The sequence below is a fragment of the Corella eumyota genome, chromosome 2 (assembly GCF_963082875.1).
Source record: "Corella eumyota chromosome 2, kaCorEumy4.1, whole genome shotgun sequence".
In the NCBI taxonomy this organism is placed as follows: domain Eukaryota; kingdom Metazoa; phylum Chordata; class Ascidiacea; order Phlebobranchia; family Corellidae; genus Corella; species Corella eumyota.
In genome coordinates this window covers 3,929,873-3,952,665 of record NC_137491.1, presented here as the reverse complement: position 1 = coordinate 3,952,665, position 22,793 = coordinate 3,929,873, and the positions used below count along the sequence as shown (strand labels likewise).

Genomic DNA, 22,793 nt, shown 5'->3' with positions numbered 1-22,793 from the left:
TTACTTGGTAAAAAAATAGCAACGCCCTGTAATTTTTTACAACTTGCTTAATCTATTTTCAACTTAATTGCTGCTGATTTATAGCTTAGCTTCATTTAGTTAAACATTTTACAAAACAGCTCATGGTAACTAAATTATTTCAAGCCTTATTAGGGCAATCGTGTGATGTTGTTAAATCCGGAATTCTTGTAAAAGGAAGTTTTAATATCTTTCGCACATCCTTCATATGTTAATGCAATAAACATAAAAACTTTGCTTTTTAATTCTTAACGTTTTTATAATCTATTGCCGGCTTTACGAATTTAAAAACCTAATTTATCACTTTTGCAAAAAAAAGTTTAGTATGATCTATTTTTGCAATACCAAAATTTGTTTTTAATAATACACTTCAGGCTAAATAGCAAAACACTCTTGCAAAACAAAGAATCTTAGTTAGCTTTAAATGTCTGCAAGTTATTCCATTAGGACTATAAAAGTTTAAAGGCACTGATACTCACCAAATTATAAGGTTTAATTTATTATTTTTTTACTTTTAAACTTTAAAAAACACATTTTACAAAGTCAAACTACGTTTATTTTGCTGTATAACACTGTACAACTTGCTTTTACATTTTTATAATATTTTAACACATTTTATGATGTTTAATATAGGTATCTACACTTTTAAATAACCACAAACTTAACCTTACAAAAAGCGGATAATATTAGACATTTATATTTATGAAAATATTTAGTAATTTGCTACACCAAAGGTTATAAAACTTATTTTCTGTTGGCATATTTTTAAGCAAAATATTTTTTGAATTTTTTTCCTAAATATTTTTAGAAAATGTATATAAGCAAATCTTGTAAATTAAAAATAAAAATATATTAGTTTTTATTAACTCGCGTTATTTATAAGTTTTTAAATGTAGTTATAGTTGTATAAAAGATTTTATAAGTAATATTAGTAATTAGTAATTAGTATTTTTTTAAATGTGATTTTTATTTTTAAAGTAATTTTTAAAAAAGTTTTTAAAAGTGAGACAGTTTTAGTCTATAAATAGCTATATGACGTCATAGTAACTGGCAGAAACATGTTGTTGAAAGTGAAATATTGAATAACCGCTTGGGGCTAAAAAGTCAAGTTCTGCTTACAAAATTATGACGAAAATATTTTTAAACACAAGATCGTAAAAACTTTGTGATTTTTTCTAGTTTTTTTCTATATAAGGACATAAAAATTTGATATAACATCAGTAGGCTATATGCCAATACCACAAAATCATTTTCGGGTAGTTTTAAAAATTTAAGGAATAATTTTAGAAAAGTTGGGCAAAATTAAGTGAAATCATTTTTTTTATTATTAGAAAGTTTAAATAAACATTATTATGAGTTATTTAACAAGCTTAGTCTTAGTTATTTTGTGTTTTGGGTTCAATAATGTATGTAGTATGGAACTTAATAACAAACGTAAGTTGATCAAATAGGGTTAAAATTAAAATTATTTAAAAAAAGTAAAATGAAAAATTGAAGTAAATTACAATAAATATTTTACTAAATTACTAAACTCTAAGTAATGTTTTTTTACTAAACAAAAGTACAACAAAAGTAGAAAAAAATTACATTTGTTAATTAGAAAATTGGATTTTTATTTTTTTCAATTTTTCAAATTTTTTTAGCATGTCGGTCTGTTCGAATTTCTAACGGTGTTGTAAGATGTCCTAATATGTTACATCATCAAAGTATTTGTACATTTTATTGTGACGTATGTAATGATATTATTATGACGTAAATTGTTATAATTTTAAAGTAAAAAAAAAAACTTTTAAGTTTTTTTATCTTTAGGGGTTACTTTAGTTAAGTTTCAGCACTATTATTAACAACACATTTTTTAATTCACCCATTCTTTTATCATAAAAAATTGCATTTTATTTTATTTTTACTTTAACATTTTAGGAAAATTATTCTTTATCTACTTCAACTGGATCGTTAGAAATATATTGTAACGATGGAGTTTGGCAAATTTTATCAACTAACACCAGATTTGATTTTCTGATAAATTATTGTTTACCAGTTGGTTAGTGATACAATTAAAAAAAATATTTTAATTTTAAAAAAAAGCTCTTAATTTAAAATTAAGTTTTTGCCATTATTATTGGATCTTAAGTTAGTAAATCTATTTTATAACCTAAAAAATTGTAAAAAATTGGTGTTTTAAAATAGTTTACAAATCTACTTAAACAAAAATCATTTTTGGTTTTAAATATTTTGATAATTTTAAGATTCCCGTGACCAATCGACTTCAAAAAACTCAGATCAGTGTTCTGATGACGTATGTGGGTATGGGGGAATACCCAAAGGTGCCTGCTTAGATATGGGATGTTGCTGGGACACAGAAGCAGATGAGGCAAGATGTAGAGATCAAAAAATAAGTAAAAAATCGTGAACTTATTTATAAAACTAGACAAGTCTGAAAAAAGCAGGTTTTGAAATGATTCATATTACGATATTATCAAATAAACCTGATCATTTTATTCGATTTTTATGTCACATATTTATTAGATGATTCTCCATGTCCTACTTTCTATAATGGTGCGCCAAGAAGCGTCTGTGACTCACAATCAAGTTGTTATTACGACACAATCAAAAGGAAATGCTTTTTAAGTAAGATGATGAAATTTTATTTTGCAACATTTTTTTACATTTCATTAAAAAAAAATTCACTTTCAGGGCTATACGTTTGTCATTAAGCTGTAAACTTTTAGTTTTAAATCTGAATATTTCTTACCTATTTTATTATTTCGCCTTTAAACCATCTAAAATATTGGAGCTTGTTGTAAATATATTGCATTTGTTAAAAAAGCTAGGGTTTAAAAAAATGCCTTGGGGTTGGCGGGTAAATTATCACAGATAGATATAAGTTGCAAGTTATGACCATATTTTAACAATTAAAATGCAGCCAATAGGTTAAGCAATTGATTAGTACAACTAAATACAAAAGGCTTACTTTTTAATTTTTTTTACAGGAAATCCAAGTCCAACACCAAGTCTTAGCATCAATTCAAGAGAGTTATCTATTGATATTGAGCCAACAGGTAATACTTATATTAAAATATTTAAAGTCTAATTATAGATTGTCCTATTATTAATCTGTATATTGTTATGTAACTTGTTGGGAGTAAGTAACCTGTTAGCATATTGCTTAATGTTGCTGCGACATAGAAGCAATAGGATGCGAACTATGAGTCTTAGAACTTACATAAAAAAGGACGTTGCAACATAGCACTTTTCTATAATTTAAAAAAAATAACCTAAAACTTTAATATTTGCATTTTATTTTTACCTGAAAATATTTTAATAACCATTATTTTCACTTTTCGATTTTTAGAAACCGTTCCTGAAGATTGCTCAAATTTTTTGGAATCTTTTCCCGACGCACAATGGCAACTTCTTCGCTTTACTTGTTCGAAACAATTTAAACCAGGAACCACATGTGTGTTTAACTGTGACGTCACACACGTGATTGTTGGTCAGAATAGGTTGAAATGTAACAAAGAGGGTAGCTGGGATGGGAAACCACCGATGTGTATTGGTAAATTTTTTTAAATATCTTTATCTTCGATGTGGGAAAGTCAACGATCTTAACATAGAGTAACATCCGTTACCCCAACCCAGTCTCGAGTTGCCTGTGGCAGTTTAAGATATTATAGATTATAATTGCCCAATAATTTGGCTGCTGATTAAGTGCTGGCTCAGCAGGAGTTTATATTGTTTATAGCGCCTCTACTTAAGGAGGCTACAGCGCAAGAACAATTTGTATATAAAAAAAGGTGTATCGGAAGGTTTTTCTGTTTTCATTTATCTTAGGTTATTCAAGTTGGTTTAGGTTATCTAACTTTAAGGTTATTCTGTTTTAATTTGTCTTAGATATACTATATAACCTTTTGATTATTTTTTTTTAACCTTTTTTAAAACGTTTTAGAAAAACAGGTATGTCCAACTTTTTACAATGGTGCGCCTCGTAGTGTTTGCGAGACTCAGAATAATTGTTATTATGATATTAACGACAAAAAGTGTTATCTTAGTAAGTATATTTAACCAAGTTATAACTTCTGTATTTAAAAAGTAATAAAAGGTTTTGGATTGAAAATAAAAATTGCTATAACACTATGTTGTAATCCTTTATTTTCTTTTTAATAATTCTCTTTTAAATAAGAAATTCTAACTTTTTTTGGCAAAACTTTGATTACAATTTTATAATTTTTTATAGACATAGACCTGATGATAAACCAAATAACTTCACGTGAGTTTGTAATTGGATCAAAAACAGAAACTGTTTTACAAGGTGAATTGATATGGGAAATTTTATTTTGTAATCTGAGTTGAAAATCTCCCAACATCAAAGTGAATCATAGATAAATATTTATTGATTTTAGATTGATAATATTTTATTTATTTATGTTTGGGCAATTTGAATAATCTATGTAACAGTAATTGGCGTTTAATAGCTGATGTTAGTTTGATTTAAAGGATATAGTAATTTCAAGCCGTTGCTGTTTTGTCAAAGTATAGATTTAAGTCTTGTATCTTTTAATAAAGATTTTAAATCTTAAAGGTTTTTAAAAATGACTGAATCTAAAATATAAGTTATTATATTTTTAAATGTATATTTAAGGGTTTAAAAATTACATAATTACATATGGTTTATTTTTTAATTTTGAAACACAATTAAATTATTAAATATATATATATAGATTTTAAAAATTAAATTTAGCATTGATTGTTTATTACTTGCTATTTTTTTTACATTTAACAACACTATTTAACTTTAGAAAATATACCCGAAGAGTGCCCAGACTTACGCGAAGAGTTTCCTTCAACAGATTGGAGTATCTTACAATTTAGTTGCTCAAACGAGTTTAGCATTGGTTCAACTTGTGTACTTACTTGTGACGATAAATATTTAATTGCTGGGCAGAATAGAATCAAATGTGGAACGGATGGAAATTGGAAAAATAAGCCCCCAACTTGTATTCGTAAGTACTTTAAAAATAATTAAGATAAATTACAAAAGTGGTAACAATGCTCTTTTTGCCTGCTTTTTGTTTTACTAATATTTAAGTTTTTCCAAAAAGAGTTTTTAAATTTGCTTTAACATATAAAAACACAAGATAAAAAATATAAAAAGTTGACAAATAGGAAAACAATGCAAAATTTTTATCAAATATAATTAAGCTGTTGATTAGGTTCTGGCTAAGCAGCAGTTTATACCTTTTATAGGGCTTTACTGCAGGGCCCTACAGCATAAGATCATTGAACTCAGGACCTTATGTAGTGTAGAAGTGTTCTGGCCACTACATCAACATTTATGACAAGTTTCTTCAAATTATGTACATTCAATGATTCTACTTTTAGACAAAACTAAAGAATTGAAAAGATGTGATTTAGAGATCGACTTATCTTCGAAAAAATTATCAGCAATGTTTTTCACAAATGAAACCAAAGAGTTTGTTAACTTGAACTATTTAAAACCAGCAAATAGATATGGATCTATAAACAGGCAGTTAATCCTGGAAATCAACTATTCTAAAATGCAGGTAAAGTAACATACAATTTTTTTTATTTAAACTTTGTTTGTACAAATAAAAATATTGTAATAAAATTTAAATAATCACAAGCAAGATTTTTTAACTTTTCTTTGGCCACTATATTTAAAATAAAAGTAGTATTTTTTTTTAAATAAAGAAAGTAAGTATCTAAACAATGGTTTTTATTCACATTTTATTTTTTATTTTTTAGTCACTTTCTTTGCAAATGAACTACACTTCGCCGTCCTCCCAACATTTTGAAATAGGGGATATGACGTCATCCTTAAAAGGAAACAGGCTACATTTGATGAGGTTAGTTTTACATATCGTTTTTGCGAAGAAATAAAGAAAAGGCTATTGTAATCTTGGCGTCTATTTAAATATTATTGGCATGGCGTTATTGCATGATTATTAGTTCACCAAATTTGTGGTTTCAAACGAAGTTTTACATTGTGTAGTGGAGAGAACATTTGGCTTTTCTACATGAAGTACTGGGTTTAATCTTTTGCTCTCATGCTGTAGCGCCCTTGAGCAAGTCTCTATAAACGGTAAAAACTCCTGCTGAGCCAACACTTGATCAGAATTTTGATTATTGGGAAATAATAATTTATAATATTTTAAGCTGCCAAAGGCAACTCAAGACTGGGTCGGGGTAATTGGTGTTATGTTTAGGCTGTGAAGTCTACCTTTTCACTTCGAGGATAAATATGTATAAAAAAGTGTAACCACATCTGTAATAATGTAAACTTTAAAATTACATACCAAAAACTTTAAAAATGAAACCTTAATAAATATTGTTATCATTTCTTAAAATCTATGTTACATAGAGGAAGGACCAGACAAGTATCAAACATGTTTTCAAACGCACGAAAAGTCATTTTCCATTTCCGGCCGGGAAATCCGACAGTTTTCTACATAGTTATAAGCAGTAGAACTAGAAGAGTGTTAAAAAAGGGATCGTTTCTGTTTAAAGCGATGTCGGATATGGAAAAAGTTTATCTTTCTGCCAACCGATTGATTGATTTGTTAATTTCCTCAAGAGCCAGAGGGATGCAAAGATTGTGTATATCTTATACAACCTAATTTTGTACCTCCTTTGGCCCATAAAATGTAAATTTGACACAGCCAAACTCGGCTATGGTTTTTACCTAAAAAACAATTGACTACCTCCAAAAAAGGATATACTGACAAATTTAAAGAAACAGTTATATAGCTACGCTCTTAATTTATTCACAAAGTCTATTAACCTATACTGTACAGCTATCACCGAAGATTGTGAGTCATTGTATAAATTAATTCTTAAAGTTAAATTATTGTAAGCGTTTTGCTTTGGTATTTTGTTGTTAACCTGGCATATTTAAATCTAGGTTAAAAAAGTTTAAAAAAATTGATTTAGGATATTTTGTCGTTGTTCCAATGAAGTCAACATTATTTTTCCTGTAGGCCTCTTTAAATTTTTATGTCTTTTAAATTTTTTATGCTATCATTGTATAGAAATGATCCTTGAAATAATTGGCCAAATTATTTTGTTATGTTTTGGTAAATTTGAAATTAAAAAATGTAACATTAAAACAAAGTTAATAAATCATCAGTAAAAAATAACGTTTTAAAATAATGCGATTTATTGAATGTTATTTTGGTTATAGTAGTTAATCATGCTGTTAAGATTTTAATGGTTTAAAACTAAACGTAAAACACAAAATACTGTAACAGACTAGCACTTGTTTAGGCTAAGTAAGGCCTTTGTTATCAAAAATGCCAAAAGCTAAAAACCAAAACACAGTTAAAAACCTTAATTCTACACAAAGCAACATTCACATAGAATTCTCATCGTTTTATTTCCGTTTAAGCTTTTAAAATTCAGGATATACTTCATTTCCTGATAGTAAGATTGGCACCCAATAATTTGTTTACAACTTTAGAAACCAAAATTAAAGTTAGCAAGTGGGATTTGTATTGTATATGGCAGACTTAAGCGTTAAATTACAGTTTATAACTGTAGTTGTATATGTAAATAGCAATACCGCATCATAATGTGCCAGTTTTGACAGATAGCAAATTGCAATATATCAACAAAATTACAAGTTTGAGTACCACTATACCACACACGTTTAGTTTGAAGTTAGCGTTTATTGTTCTTTTATTGTTACGTCATAAGCATAACGAGCACGTAGAGCACTTGACGTATAGTGGTTGGTGTTGTAGCGACACAAGAGAAATAACCGATTAATAATAATTGAGAAATGCAAGTAGACATGTTAATATTAACCTTCGTGAAACTTAAATTTAGGCCGAATTAAAAGGTATTAGTTACTAGTCAATTTTTCTAAACACGTGGTCGCCGGAATTCACCATTAAAACGTACCATTAGTCAGTTTTCAGGTTAGTGATCATGAAGTGTGTAGTTAATATTCCCCATACTATCGATCACATTACCGTTTTTGTTTACGATATCAATATAATGCTTCCGCTTTCTTACTACAATATATAATTCATGTATGATGTAAATAAAGATAAGCGATCATTTTTACTGTGTTAAGCCTAGCTTGTAGCTTTGAGGTTGAACTAGTATTTTCTAAAATATCCTAAAATACTTCAGACAGTTTAAGAGTAGTAATTTTTATAAAATTATATGTGTTTATTTTTCTAAAAAGTAGTCGTTTTTCTCTATTTAAAATGGGTATTTATACTGGATAATCATATATAAAGAGTTTAAAACGTTCGTAAGTACAAGAGTAATCGAGATGTTGATTAAATATAGTAAAAGTTAAATTATCTAAGAGTTAAAAAAATGTGTTTTACTGTAGTGTTATTGTAATGGCTTAAAAAATACTGTTTAAGAAATAAAAAATGACTATGAATTGGTGATATTATTTCGTAGTTTTAAACGTTCGCGAAATTTAAGCCATCAAAAATAAACAAAAACATATGTTTCTTCGAATTCCTGTTTCCGAAAAATGTTATGTTAGTCTGCCGTTAAAACACAAATACTGTTTTTTTAGGTCAATTACGTCTTTAATATTTTATAGAAATCTAGTGTAAATGACTTAAGTCAATTTTAAAGCAGCTTTTAAATAAACGATAATACCTAATTTAAAATATTAAAGGTTTTTTTTATATAATTTACTTAAAATAAAGCATAAAGCTAAGGTAGAATTACACCTAATTTTTCACTACGCGCATTTTCGTATTTTTATTAAGTTTTTGTAAGCAAAAATTTAAATTTAAAATAGACTAAATAACTATATAACAATATTATACAACGCGAAAATATCTAAATCGTATTTTAACTACTTTCTAGGTTAAACCTTTAGTGTTTAAAACGGAAATGTCACTTGTTAAGCAGTTAGTTTTAAAAAAAACGATCTCGAAAAATGACGACCAAGCGGGCGGTGGAAATCTTAAACGATGTCTGACGACATTTGACCTCGTAGCTCTGGGTGTAGGAAGCACTTTGGGTAAAGTTTTTGTGTTTTTAAATTTAATTTAATTAATTTTTTTTTTGATTTATGAAAGATAATTTTACAGCCTCAACATCTAAAGTAAGATTTGTTACAACGCCTTAGTCTTAAGTTGCGTTTTTGGTCTAATTTATTTATTTTAATAAATTTATTTATGCTGGATGTGGGAAGTTTAACTTCACGACTTAAACGTAGAGTGACATCAGTCACCCTAACCTAGGTTTAAGTTGCTTTTGGCATTTTGGGATATTATTGATTATATATGCCCGATAATTATGCTGCTAATAAAGTGTTGGCTTGGCAGAAGTTTATACCGTTTATAGCGCCTTACTTAAGGGGGTCTATACCATAAAAGCAGTGGGATTCAAACCAAGGACCTTATATAGTAAAGCCAAGTGTTCTAACCACTACACAACGCTGTCTGTAAAATTACTGACTTGTAGTAGATTATAAATTTGTTAAAACTATATACATTTTGTACCAGTAAATTATAATTCACAATTATCTTCATGATGTCATAACAATTAATGTTTGTTACGGCAACAGGTGCTGGTGTGTACGTATTAACAGGTTCGGTGTCACGTGATAAGGCAGGTCCGTCGATTGTTCTTTCATTTCTCTTTGCAGCTATTGCCAGCGTAATGGCAGGTAAGTATTTGATTTAGTACAAGCTTAATCGTTCTAAGGGATTATTATTGTATGATATGCATTTTGAACTAATGTTATAAGGGCTTTATGATGCAATTGCCAGTAATACATTTACATATGTGGTTTAAATCGAAGTTCAATAATACAAGTGCGTTACATTGATGACTTTCCGTTCGGTCATTGTTAAATTAGTTAAATAATTATTTAAAATGCTTTTTTTGATTAACATTAACTCGTGAATTGTTCTAGGGTTTAACGTTTTCGATATCACTACGTAATAGGACCTTAAAATTGAATTTACAAAAGATTCAAAATGTATTTCTAATCTTATTTAAATAATGGACCAATGCATTTTCTTTGCTAATTGTTTTTGTCTCGTTCGTATTTTAAATTAAGCTAGAACACACTTACATGAATAAATAATTAGCTACTTGGCTTGTTTTACTGAACAACCTGATTTTAAATAAACAAAAAACAACTTGATTTAAAATATTAAAAAAAACATATTTGTTTTTGATTTATCAATATTTTTATTTGAAAAGTTTTACAAATATTATGTTAATTTAAAATTAAAGCATTTAAACACACGTTGTTATATTAATATTATGACAAGTTACCAAAGCCCTTGAATGTAGTTTAAAGTTATTAAAGTGGTCCTCGAAATATGCAGGATAATACAATGTCTATAACAACAAATAGTAAAACAAACCGCACACCCCCTTTAAAGTTGAAAACTAAATTTAAAATTTAGATTTTTTTTTAAGTTGTGTTTTAAAATTAATTTTTTTGGCAATTAAGTTAGTTATTTGTAAAACAAAACTAAAAAGCATTATAGACTTATTATAGATTCTATTACTACAGTCTTAAGTTGCGAAAACTTAAAACTTAAAATAATTATTTTCTTTGTGATATTTCTAACTTATTAATTTAATAAACTATTTTTAATTTTTTTTAGGACTTTCTTATGCTGAATTCGGAGCTAGGGTACCAAAAGCAGGCTCCGCCTACGTCTATAGTTACGTAACAGTCGGTGAATTATGGGCGTTTGTGATTGGATGGAATCTTATCCTGGAATACGTCATAGGTTAACAATATTTAAATTTTATTAATATCAAATTTTACATAAAAAAAATTAAAGTTTTATTTAAAATTTGTTCTTTAAAGGTACTTCTAGTGTGGCAAGGGCATGGAGTGAAAATATAGACGCTCTGGTTGGTGGAAAATATTCTGAATTCTGTATGACACATTTAAAAATGAGTATACCCGGTTTCGCAAAATATCCAGACTTTTTTGCGTTTGCTGTTATCCTTATTTTAACAGGTTGGCAAAATTTTATGTAGTTTTGTAAGCTGTCGAAGTTTATCTTAATAAGTGCCAGATGACTGTTTAATTTTTTTTATTAGAAAAACTTACAAAAACGGTATATTTTTTGTATTTAGCCAAAAGTAGTTTAAAAAATATCAATTTTGTTTATAAGCTAAGATCTAGTAATTTAACAACGCAACTTTAATATTTAAACACGTTTTTAAAACATTTTGTTGTAGCATTTAGCAGCTATAAGTTCTGCTCTGCATGGTTAAATTGATTATAGTAATTTAACCACGTGTTTTTTTTGAAATGAATAAATTGACATATGAGTTTTAAATAATTTTATATGCAAAATGGTAATTTTTAACAGTTTTAATTTAAATTTTAGCTGTTCTATGTTTTGGTGTTAAGGAATCTGCTTTAATCAGTAAAATATTTACTGGAGTTAATATCGTTGTCATATTGTTTGTTATTATTGCTGGCAGTATAAACGCTAATGTAGACAACTGGGCTATTACTCCAAAACAAATCAATGAATAGTAAGTTAAGATTTGAATATTTAATGTAATTGTTACAATTTTTAATTACTGGTATTATAAATTAAATATGTCCATGCTAACTGAGCAATTTAAAATTGTGTGTGGAGTTTTATTTACTGCCAGCGTAATATAGTGGTCAGAACACTGGGCTTCTCTACATGAGGTTCTGGGTTTGATTCCCAATGCTATCATGCTGTAGCGCTCTTAAGTAAGGTGCCATAAACAATTTAAACTTCTGCTGACTCAGCACTTAATTAGCACCCCAGTATCGGGCAATTATAATCAATAATATCCCAAACTACCAAAGGCAACTCGAGATTGGGTCAGGTAACTGTAACTGATGTTACTCTATGTTTAGGCCGTGAAGTCGACCTTTTTACATTGCCATAAAAAAATCTCGAAAACCTAACTAAATTAACATTTCTACATATATACACACTCTTTTTTTTAATATCTACTGTTTAAGCTACTTACAGATTTAAATTTCTGTTTGTATGTTTAGTATACTAGATGAGTGTCTTGCTAATGATTCAAGTAGAATGCCATCGGTGATAATGGAAAGCAACACAAATAAATTAGGTTGGTTAAACAAGTAAAGAAAATATTGGTTCTGCTATTTAACATAAGCTTTTGTGTGAGCTTTTTCATATTAAAAAGGTTGTTTCAGTAGTGTTATAAGACCCACATTTTTAACCCCATATTAAGTTTTTTTTGTCAATTTAAAAAAACTTATTTTTGTCATCTTAAAAAGCATTGTCGTTTTATTATTTTGTTATTTTTGTTAATTTTTTTTTTTAAATTCCTAACTGAATAATCCAACCAACTTATTTAGATATAAACTGCACAACAGCTGCAGAAGGTGAGAGTGAGAGATTTGGACACGGAGGTTTCTTTCCTTATGCTTTCTCAGGAATGATGAGTGGGGCTGCTACCTGCTTCTTTGGATTTGTTGGGTTCGATATTATTGCAACTACAGGTTAGAACCTTATTTGTTTTTATTATTAATAGTGTTGGAATGGTAACTTTAAACTCTACAATTTACTCTATGATACTTTGTTCTTAATGCTAGTTTGGAATGTTGTTTTATAACTTTATCTTGTATATATAACTTAAGATGATAACACTACCGGTAAAACTGGGTAAAATAAGCTGAAGGTTCTTTAAAAAACATAAAAGTTACAACAACAATATTTATTAAATATTGTGATGTGTAAATACAGGGTTTATATATATTTAAATATCCATTTAAAAAAAAACATATTAGATTGTAAAGGTAATAAGTTAATTTGAGGAATGTAAAGCACACATAACCTTAATGTTACTTTTTTGTTTTCACTAAGGATGGGCTGAAATCCAAATTACTAGGATTCGACATGCCGGAGTATTTTGTCGCGATGCTCGGCCAAGTCCGAATACTCGGTTATGATGTCATTTAAACGTATATAACTTTTCATGAGAATCTTTTCCGCATAATTTTAAAACTGCAAAATTTGTCAAAAAAAACGTATATATTTATGAACTATAAAGTGTTTAACGTTGGTAGCAATAAAATTTTAAGTCCAATTGAAAATGTAAAAGTCTCAAATTTATTATGCGTGAAATTTTACTAAGTAAAAAGTGTATTTGTTGCGCAATTGTTGCTTAAATAACGTGATATAATTGAGAGTAGATTATATTTTATTAGAAAAAGGCAAACCTCGTGTTTTTTTATGTTTAGTAAATCGTATACGATCTTAAATGACAAATTATTACTCGGCGTCCGAGTACTAAAAAAATACTCGACAGCACGAGTATTAAAATATTCCCAATACTCGGGCCGAGTACTCGGACTCGGATTCGATTGGCCCATCCCTAGTTTTCACTAATTATAAAAATCTTATTTAAATTCACAGGGGAAGAAGTAAAAAATCCGCAAAAATCAATTCCTTTATCGATTGTAATTTCACTTGCTATTGTGTTTTTTGCCTATGTTGGGATATCCACTGTTCTTACTCTTATGGTTCCTTACTTCATGATGGATGTTGGTGCCCCTCTACCTCGTGCTTTTGAATCTATTGGATGGAATTGGGCTTTGTACCCGCTAGCTATTGGAGCTGTATGTGCCCTATCATCAAGGTATCACCACCTTTTTATTTAGATTTAATTTGTGTACATTTTATGCTAAAAATATAGTATTAATAAATAGCTAAAGAGGTGTAGTATAATCTTCAACCAAAACCAATACCCATTGGCAGATAATTAAATGGGCAATTTAACTAATTATGCTGCTAAAGTCAACTTGAGACTGGGTTGGGATAACAAATATTACTTTGGGGGCAGCTGTCCTTTTAAGTTCAGGCTATCAAGTTGTCCTTTCTACATTAAGGATAATTAAATTAAAAAATATTTTTATTAAAAGTTAGCCTGTGTCACTTACAGCACCTTTCTTTATTTTTACTTATTTAGTTTGATGGGCGGTTTGTTTCCGATGCCTCGAGTTGTATATGCCATGGCACAAGACGGTCTCATATTCAAGAGTCTTGCTCGGGTACACAAACGTTTTCAAACTCCTGTTCTTGCCACTATGATCTCAGGTCTCCTAGCAGGTGAGATAATAATTTAAAATTATATTTAAAAAAACGTGTATTTATTTTAAATTAAGTTAGTAGCACCCTATACCCTTTTTTATTCGATTTTGATTAAATTATTACTATTAAAATGCAATATACTATTTAGGGATGGGCCAATTTACATTTTCCTTTGGACTTAAAATGATATTGCTATCAGCGATAAATAGTTTTGCCAATGTTAAACACTTTATAATCCATAAATACGTGTTTTTTGGCAAATTTTGTAGTTTGCAGTTATTTTAAAATTATGCGGGAAAGATTCTCGTGTAAAAGTATATACGTTTAAATGACGTTATACCTGAGTACTCGGACTCGGCCGAGTATCGCGACAAAATACTTGGACTCGTCGAATCCGAGTAGTTTGGATTTTAGCCCATCCCTAATACTATTATTTAAAAAAAAACCATAGCAATTTTTTATTTTTTAATGTTTTCCTTAGCTGTTATGGTTCTTTTATTTGATTTGGAGGACTTAGTTGATATGATGTCTATTGGAACATTGTTGGCTTACACTTTAGTTGCAACTTGTGTTCTTATTTTAAGGTTTGTTGCATATTTTTACTAAAATACTTTTGAAAAAATATGATCTAAACTTTTGTATGTGATATGATCCAAACTATTGCTCAAATTTACTCCCACTGCATTAAGTTATTAACTTAAGTTTTGATTTTATTAGTACTAAAATAATGCTTACTGTAAAAAAATCTAAGGTAAAAAATGGTTTTCTGTTCTTTTTTTTTAAATGTAAGCTTTTTGGTTTAATTTTTGCTAGTCTTTTGCTTTTGAATAAGGTTTATATTACTACTAAGTTTCCAAAATGAAAAACAGTAATAAACTTTCATTAGGTTAGGACTGTAAATTTTTTACTTTAAAAATATTTTAATATAAATTACCTTATCATCAGATAAAATAATCTAAAATTTTTATCTTTAGATATCAGCCTGATGTAACTGATATATTGTTGGCTACTCAATCTGAAGTAGTTCAAAATCTAGATTGTTCTGAATCAAATAAATCACTTTTAAATCGAGCTTTGAACCCTGAAAAAAGTTATCCTTCCAAACGTTCTGGTCAACTTGTCTATAGCTGCGTTATGATAATTGGTATTCTAACTTATATTTTAAATGTAGTTAGATTCTCCAACCTACAAACTGCATTTTAACTGTTGTAGTGGGGTTGCACTGCAACTGGTAATTTACAGAGCACCACAACCAGAAGTTTTTATTTTACTTTAAAATTACAACTTCGTTTGGTAGTGGTATACCAGTTATGGCATTGGATTAGGAGCTGAAAGGTTTCAGGTTTGAGCCCCACCAATGCCACACTACTTCGTCTTAAAGTCATTTAAGTTTATGTATAGCCATGTCACAAAAGAAAACACCCTTTCTTCCCCAATAAAAATATATAACCTCACACCTTAAAGTGATATTTAAAAAAATATGGTGTATATATAATGTTTTATAAAATATAGCATAAAAGATGGATCTAAATATAACTAAATTAATTTTAAAATATATAGGTCTATTTGTTATATTATTGTGTTCATTGCTGGTAAACTATTCCAAACTGAATTCAACATTTGCTGTTGTTGCATACGTTATACTTCTTATTCTTATATTTATTGCTGGCGGTGTAATTTGGAGGCAGCCACAATCCAAGAAAAAACTTTCATTTACAGTAAGTTTTTTTTTTTGTATATATCTTTATCCTCGATGTGGAAAAGTCGAATGCGCGACTTAAACATAGAGTAACATCAGTTACTTCGACCCAGTCTCGAGTTGCCTGTGGCAGTTTGGAACATTATAGATTATAATTGCCCAGTAATTATGCTGCTGATTAAGTGTTGGCTCAGCAGGAGTTTATACCGTTTATAGCGCCTTACTCAAGGGCGCTACAGCATGAGATCAGTGGGCATTGAACCCACAACCTCATGTGTGGCATAGCAAGTGTTCCTACCACTACACCACGCTGCCGGTTGAAGTTTAATTTCATTTATTTTTTCCTTGTGTTTAACTCTTAATGTCAATTTTTACTTTTAAAGTACATTATTTAAAATAGTTTTTTCACATTTGGGTGCTGTTATAAACTACAAAATCTTTGTGTAAACATTATTACTTATGGCATGTTTTAAATTATAAAATTGATTTTGTTATTTTTTTGTCGCATTAATGCAATATTTGTAAATTATTCTATTAATTTTAATGATGCACGAAAAACTTTAACAAACGAAAAAAGTATATATTTGTTTTTATGTTCGTTTTGCAATTGATTTGCAGAGCTTTAAATATATTAATTTCTAAAAGTTGTTACTATTTCAAGGTCCCACTTGTCCCATTTCTTCCTATAGTTTCAATGATTTGTAACATTTACCTAATGTGTGAATTAAGTACTGGAACATGGATAAGATTTGCTGTTTGGATGGCAATAGGTAAAACAAACAAATTTTCTAGTATTAACTTTTTTCGATATGGAAAGGTCGACCTTACAGTCTAAACATGGGGCAAAATTTTCTACCACTTGGCCAGAAATATTATTGGTCATACGAGCCCAATATTTGTTCTGTTTAATACAAGCCCAATATTTATTCTGTGTTGGCTTAGCAGTAGTTCATAATATTTAGACCTTTCTTACCAAAGGTAATACAGCATGAAAGCAAGGGGGGATAAAACCATCAATTTTTTTTATTTGTTTAGTTATGCATTCTTATTACGCATATTTATGATGCTTACAATAACTTATAACTTATTTGAACTTTTTAGGATTTGCAATCTACGGATTTTACGGATATCGAAATAGTGTGGAGCGATCAAGATCCAGACGTAAATCAAAAGATATGACAACAGACGCTGATAAATATTTACTTCGGGAGTGAATTTTTTCTTCATTTTTATTGTAAATCGCTTTTGTATACAACTGGCGGTGTAGGTTAAGTACTTCTAACTTATTGGGTTATTTATTTGCTTTTGCGTGTTTCAAATCAAATACAAAATTAAAATGATTGAGCTAAAACTAAAATGCATTCAAGGAGAAGCATTTCATCAAACATTGTTGCGCAGTTGTAGGGATATTTAACTTTACTTTGTAAGTTTCTGCGTTTCTCTACTGCTTTCGTTCTTTTAGCTAGGTTGCCTCCCCCGTTTACTTATCTAGCTAGTTGTTTAATTAAGAACACTAAAGACCATTCAAAACACAAGTCAATTGTGTCTTATGTCCTATTATAATTGGGTGGTATACATTATCATATAATTTAGATTTTTGTTAGGCATTCTTTCATTGCTATATAGATATAACAGAAATAATCAATTTCAAAAACTACTTTTAAAATAGTGTAATGAACTAACGAAAGATATCGAATTATAAGTCGTTGATTAAAGATACAAAAATGAATAATTACATAATTTCTAAACAACAAATACGAAAACAAATTACATCAAGAAATTAAAAAGGTATTGAGTAACATTGTATTTCTCTAATACAGTTATGGAATTAAACAGACCTAAGATGTCCCAAAGAGGCTAAGTTAAAACAGCATGTTTAAATAGAATTAACTAAAAAGCAATACAATTCCTTCTTAGTACGATAAACACAAAATTATTTTGCTTATGTTAAAGAGGTTAAAATTGCTATTTGCAACCGAATTAGACGTCAGTTTAGTTTTAACAAGCATGTAACTTACATTTGTTATGTAAATGACATTGGTATTTTACTTTTAAATTAATTTTTTTACTTTTGACAAAATTCAAGTCAATTCACTCATATGTATTAAAAGTATTCTCATTTAGTTATTTGCACATACAGGCAATCTCGCTTTAGAAATTTTTACTAAAAAATCTCTATCAGGCCGCCGCGTATTCATCGTTTTGTAGACCCAAGGTACGAATGCAGCAACCCGAGTGTAAACTCCTGGTTTGTCCCGCCTAGCACACCCGATACCCCATGACGTAATACCCCATAATGTCGACTTGGTGGCGCTGTTGACACATATTAACGGACCTCCACTGTCCCCTTGGCAGGTGTCAATGAATTCGTCCTAAAAAAATTAATAAAAGTTTGGAAAAAAGTTTTTTTTTTATATGTTTTCATCATCAATTGGGGAAAGGCTAACTTTATTGTCTAAACACAAAGTAACAACAGTTGCCTTGACCCAGTCTCAAGTAGCCTTTGCCAGTTTGTAATATTATTGATTAAAATTGTTCGATAACTAAGCTGCTGATTAAGTTTTGGCTTAGCAGGAGTTTATAGCGCTTTGCACAAGGGCGCTACAGCATGAGAGCAGTGATGTCATTAAAAGTTTAGAATAAGTTTGTCTATCAACATTTAAAGTAAATTTATGTTTGCAGGAGTTTATAGCGCTTAACACAAGGGCGCTACAGCATGAGAGCAGTGATGTCATTAAAAGTTTAGAGTAAGTTTGTCTATCTACATTTAAAGTAAATTTATGTTTGTAGATCTTAACATCAGAAGGCCCAAATAAAATTCAATGTTGCATTGGTTTAAAATCACTTTTTTATTTTTTTAAAAATTTTATTTGTATTTAAATTTATCTTCGATGTGGGATGGTCGAATACGCGACCTAAACATAGAGTAACATCAGTTCCTCCGACCCAGTCTCGAGTTGCTTTTTAACAGTTTGGAATATTATATAAATTATAATCGCTCCTTAATTATTATACCGCTGATTATGAGCTGGCTCAGCAGGAGTTCATACAGGTAATACGCCTTACTTAAGGGCGCTACAGTATGAGAGTAGTGGGGATTGAACCCACGTGGTGTAGCAAGTGTTTTTACCATTACACCTTGCTGCCGGTTCTTTAAACCCAAATTAAAAATTAAAACAATTAAATTTAATAATTTAACGTAAATTTCCTACCCCTGCACATAGCATTTTGTCCGGCAAATATGTGTCGTCATACGCTTTTTTACAAGTTGTTAAAGTCTTAATTGCAATGGAGGCTGTCTGTAAGCAGGGAGGGTATTCATTCACCTCTGCGAACAAGTTTGGATTTTAAAAATTTTAAAAATGGTATTTTAATTTCTGAAATTTGTGTTTTATTTTATATTTATTTTTTTAGCTTTGTTTTCATACCGTATGGCCCTTTGTACTACATATATTTTTAACTTAACATTTTTTTAACTTAAAATTTTGCTACACATTTGAAAGTTGAAGTTATACCTTCGGTCTCATTGGAAGCCCCCCAGCCAGAAATTCCGCAAATTTTTCCCGCAGAAAATTGATCAATCGCCGATGGAAGGCAAATAGGTTTCACAAAAGTTCTAAAAAGAAAAATGTTAGTTTAATATTGTATTTTTAAACGGGAAAACTGTTCTTAACAACAGAAAGTAAGATGCATTACCTATAATTAACCTAAAATTTACTTGTTTAAAAACAAAAATTTCATGTCATACTAATATAATTATGTTTTACAAAAAGTTATATTGTACTAAAATCCCCCCAAAGGCAAAATACTAGTGGCTGTTTAAACCCAATATCTTTAACAGAACTTGTGTTTACTTTACCTATTACAGTACATTTACTATTTATCAGCTTACAACAATAATTAAAATATTACCCGTATTGAACACATTGCTTCAGCCGAACTAATGCAATATCATTCCTTAACGGATCTCTTACAAACTTCTCGTGTATATAAACCTTCCGAATATCAAAGTCCTGAGAATCTTCGATATCTCGAATGTTGCCACAAAACGAATCGTCTTTATTGTTGTAGTCTCCAACTCTAACATATACCCGTCTCAGGGCTCTAAAATGGTTAAAACATATTGGTAACTTACTTATGTAGGTAAACAATATTAATAGCAAGAATTTCCCATTAAATTTACTTAATAAGGGCAAGTATTTTTGTACAAAAAATGCATCTCAATAGAATATAAAAATTTACTGGCCGAAATATACCGTTTGGACATTTTATAAGTATTTCAAGGTACAAGTATTCTATAGGACAATTACTATTTAAGTCTGGGATATGAGAACCTTCAAAAAAATATCTAAACAAGAAAAATTGCCAGAACAACATAACTAAATAGACCAATTTTTTGAAAAAAATCTTTTACAGGCTTAAGAGTTGTGTTAAAAAAACTTAAGAGTTGAATTTTTCTTTGACATGTTTTAATTTGGTGATAATATTGGGACAGGGAAATAAGATAGGTATAATTATGTAATAATTAGGGGACAATAATGTAACAATAAAGGTTTAATAAAGGGACAAGATATGGTTCTTTTTATAAAGAAACATATTTTTAATTTGAGGTATACTTTTTGGGCAGATTTTTTAAAAAGTTTTTTTGATTTAGCAATCATAAAAAATAGTCATGAAATTTACGTTGATGTAGTTGCTGGAAAGCAGTGGGCAGCAGTTAACACCCAACATCGTCCAATCAGAGTTCCTCCACATCTGTGAGGGTACCCTCTTACGTTCTCATATGGTGAGCGGGCACGAATCGAAACCTTAACCAAAATATAATACAACAATTAAAATCAAGATAATGTTGTCTGTTTAAATTAAAGGTTGTTACTACTATATAGCTATAAATACAAAATCAGGGTATGAAGTCTTGGATTTGATTCCCACTGCTTTTATGATGTAAAGCTTTTAAGTAAGGCACTACAAACGGTATAAACTGCTGCTGAGCCAAAACTTAATCAGAAGTAATTAAAATCTAGAATATTCCGAACTGCCAAAGACAACTCGAGACTGAGTCGGGGTAACGGATGTTACTCAATGTAAGTTTGTAATGTCGGCCTTTCCACATCCAAGATAAATAAATATATAAAAAATACATAATTAAGTTAGGTATTATAGATACATCATCTTGTTTGTAATATTTTATATTCTCGGTAGTTATAGTAAAAGGTAAAACATTCGACCGGTCTTTGTACACCGAGGATAAACGAAAATATTATACCTGCCACGGAAGTTTACCGGGGATGGCATCCTTCCCACCAACTATTTTCCAAGCGGCTGGATCATCAGGTTTACATCTGCATGTTTCGGGAACTCTAATGTTCTCAGATATCGCAGTACCACAAGACCGCTCATTTATTTTTTCAGCTACGAAAATTAGGTTACAGGCATTACTTTGTAATGATGCTTGTTTGTTTATGATATGGAAATAAACGATATTAAGTTTTAGCTTGGTTAAGAAAAGTTACTGGTTGACATTTTTTATATATTGCTTTTTAAAAAAACTCATTTTTAAAAATGTTATCATATAAGCCACAGGATTAAAATAGTTTCATATTGATTAACTTTTGATTTTTTAAATATGAAATCTTACCTGCAATGGGTATAGTTATAAAACTTAAAGTATGGGTTGTTACTCTTCCATATACTCGTATAGAACGTAAGGGTGTGATATTTTCATCAAATCTTTAAAAATTAAAAAGTTAATTAAAAATTTACAAAAAATAAAACTGTAATAACTAATTTAACTATCAAAAAATTTTAAATTAAAAAAAATAAATTAAAAACCAAATTTTGTTTAAAATATTAATGTTTAGAAATTCGTAAAATTTCTTACGGGTAATTTAATTTTATCTCTCCGTCCATATAAACATCGAGTTCTTCTTCCTTAAAAAAGATGAAAATTGAAAAATTGCTACGTATACCTAGGACTTCTGCTTCCACGGAACACTTTTTAAGTCGTCTGTCCGTTGAAGACTGAATTGTAATCTGTGATAACAATAATTGTTAAACAGAGGACTATAAGCTTACAATAAAAATGTAAAAAATATCACATTAAAGTGCGATACGAAATTTTTTTTATATGTGTATTTGTACAATTCTAAACTTTTTAAATTAATTGGCAGTGGGTAATTAGTTCAAAGCCATTACTTTAATTATAATGCGTAAGCTTATGAGTTTGATTCCTTTAAAGTTTATGAGTTTTATTCCTTTAGCTTGCACGTTGTAACGTTTTTAAGTAAGGCTAATTTAATCAACTCATTGGGTTATAATATATGTGAATGGCAATAGCAATTTAAAAACGGGATTGAATAATTAACTAAAATTAGATTAATCATAAAATTTTTACCGTCTGTTTTTTCGGCCAAAGTTGAAATTTGATTTGCCAAACGTTTTCAGCATCGTACATTTCCATTGATATTATGCCTGGTTTTGGTACATATCCGACCCATTCTAGCAGTTGCCCATTCACACCTTCTAATGGAACTTAAAACAAAAAATAACAGGCGTTTAACAATAAAATGGCACAAAAAACGGGCAGCTGTGGTTTTTTTTAAATATTATATTTAATTGTTAAGCACAAGTATAAATATTAGGTAATAATAATAATAATAATAATAATAAAGCATATATTTAAAGGGCAAGGAAAAGGGTTACTTTAATTACAAACCATACACTTAACCCCTTTCTATTAAAAATTTAAAATGTGTTTTTATTACCAAAATTTTGGTTAGATTAATGAAATGTTATGTTTTTTTTACCCCACTGTTATAGCCGAAGATTTCTGCTTAAAATTATAAGACAAAGCATGTTACTTACCAGTTGCTTTATTTTTTTTAGACACTGCAAAATTAATAAAAAAACATAAAATTATGGTAGCAATTTTTTGCATTTTATTAAGTTGTTAAAAAATGTAGTAACTTCTAAAAATATATTAATATTATTTTTATTTCAAT

General features: G+C 29.1%; 3 protein-coding genes across 3 annotated transcripts; 2 read left to right on the top strand and 1 right to left on the bottom strand.

The window, feature by feature from the left end:
* The first annotated feature begins 1,348 nt into the window (after positions 1-1,348).
* On the top strand, positions 1,349-7,061 carry LOC145743361 (P-selectin-like). The gene is made up of 13 exons (XM_082561302.1): positions 1,349-1,452; positions 1,662-1,747; positions 1,939-2,059; positions 2,265-2,414; positions 2,545-2,646; positions 3,009-3,077; positions 3,371-3,574; positions 3,965-4,066; positions 4,253-4,327; positions 4,815-5,018; positions 5,398-5,579; positions 5,782-5,882; positions 6,398-7,061. Exons 1-13 carry the CDS (start codon positions 1,371-1,373, stop codon positions 6,651-6,653), a joined length of 1,734 nt encoding a protein of 577 aa, XP_082417428.1. The 5' UTR covers positions 1,349-1,370; the 3' UTR covers positions 6,654-7,061.
* Positions 7,062-8,883: 1,822 nt separating this feature from the next.
* On the top strand, positions 8,884-17,128 carry LOC145743735 (high affinity cationic amino acid transporter 1-like). The gene is made up of 14 exons (XM_082561770.1): positions 8,884-9,028; positions 9,578-9,679; positions 10,635-10,763; positions 10,844-10,999; positions 11,376-11,526; positions 12,029-12,105; positions 12,359-12,502; positions 13,419-13,641; positions 13,972-14,111; positions 14,575-14,677; positions 15,068-15,237; positions 15,654-15,811; positions 16,454-16,562; positions 16,894-17,128. Exons 1-14 carry the CDS (start codon positions 8,899-8,901, stop codon positions 17,004-17,006), a joined length of 1,905 nt encoding a protein of 634 aa, XP_082417896.1. The 5' UTR covers positions 8,884-8,898; the 3' UTR covers positions 17,007-17,128.
* Positions 17,129-17,447: 319 nt separating this feature from the next.
* Positions 17,448-22,793, bottom strand: LOC145742033 (serine protease 30-like). Its single transcript, XM_082559769.1, has 10 exons — positions 22,657-22,793; positions 22,187-22,323; positions 21,674-21,825; positions 21,431-21,522; positions 21,059-21,204; positions 20,476-20,600; positions 19,705-19,896; positions 19,308-19,408; positions 19,005-19,120; positions 17,448-18,164 (listed from the first exon to the last, which is right to left on the bottom strand). Exons 1-10 carry the CDS (start codon positions 22,727-22,729, stop codon positions 17,913-17,915), a joined length of 1,386 nt encoding a protein of 461 aa, XP_082415895.1. The 5' UTR covers positions 22,730-22,793; the 3' UTR covers positions 17,448-17,912.

Coding starts and splice junctions, on each gene's coding strand:
- LOC145743361 (XM_082561302.1), top strand. CDS start 1,371: ATGAGTTATTTAACAAGCTTAGTCTTAGTTATTTTGTGTTTTGGGTTC. Junction 2,647..3,008: donor CAAAAGGAAATGCTTTTTAA/GTAAGATGATGA, acceptor TTTTTTTTACAG/GAAATCCAAGTCCAACACCA. Junction 5,883..6,397: donor AACAGGCTACATTTGATGAG/GTTAGTTTTACA, acceptor TATGTTACATAG/AGGAAGGACCAGACAAGTAT.
- LOC145743735 (XM_082561770.1), top strand. CDS start 8,899: ATGTCACTTGTTAAGCAGTTAGTTTTAAAAAAAACGATCTCGAAAAAT. Junction 11,527..12,028: donor CCAAAACAAATCAATGAATA/GTAAGTTAAGAT, acceptor TTGTATGTTTAG/TATACTAGATGAGTGTCTTG. Junction 16,563..16,893: donor TGCTGTTTGGATGGCAATAG/GTAAAACAAACA, acceptor TGAACTTTTTAG/GATTTGCAATCTACGGATTT.
- LOC145742033 (XM_082559769.1), bottom strand. CDS start 22,729: ATGCAAAAAATTGCTACCATAATTTTATGTTTTTTTATTAATTTTGCA. Junction 20,601..21,058: donor CCGGTAAACTTCCGTGGCAG/GTATAATATTTT, acceptor ATTTTGGTTAAG/GTTTCGATTCGTGCCCGCTC. Junction 19,409..19,704: donor AAGCAATGTGTTCAATACGG/GTAATATTTTAA, acceptor TTTTCTTTTTAG/AACTTTTGTGAAACCTATTT.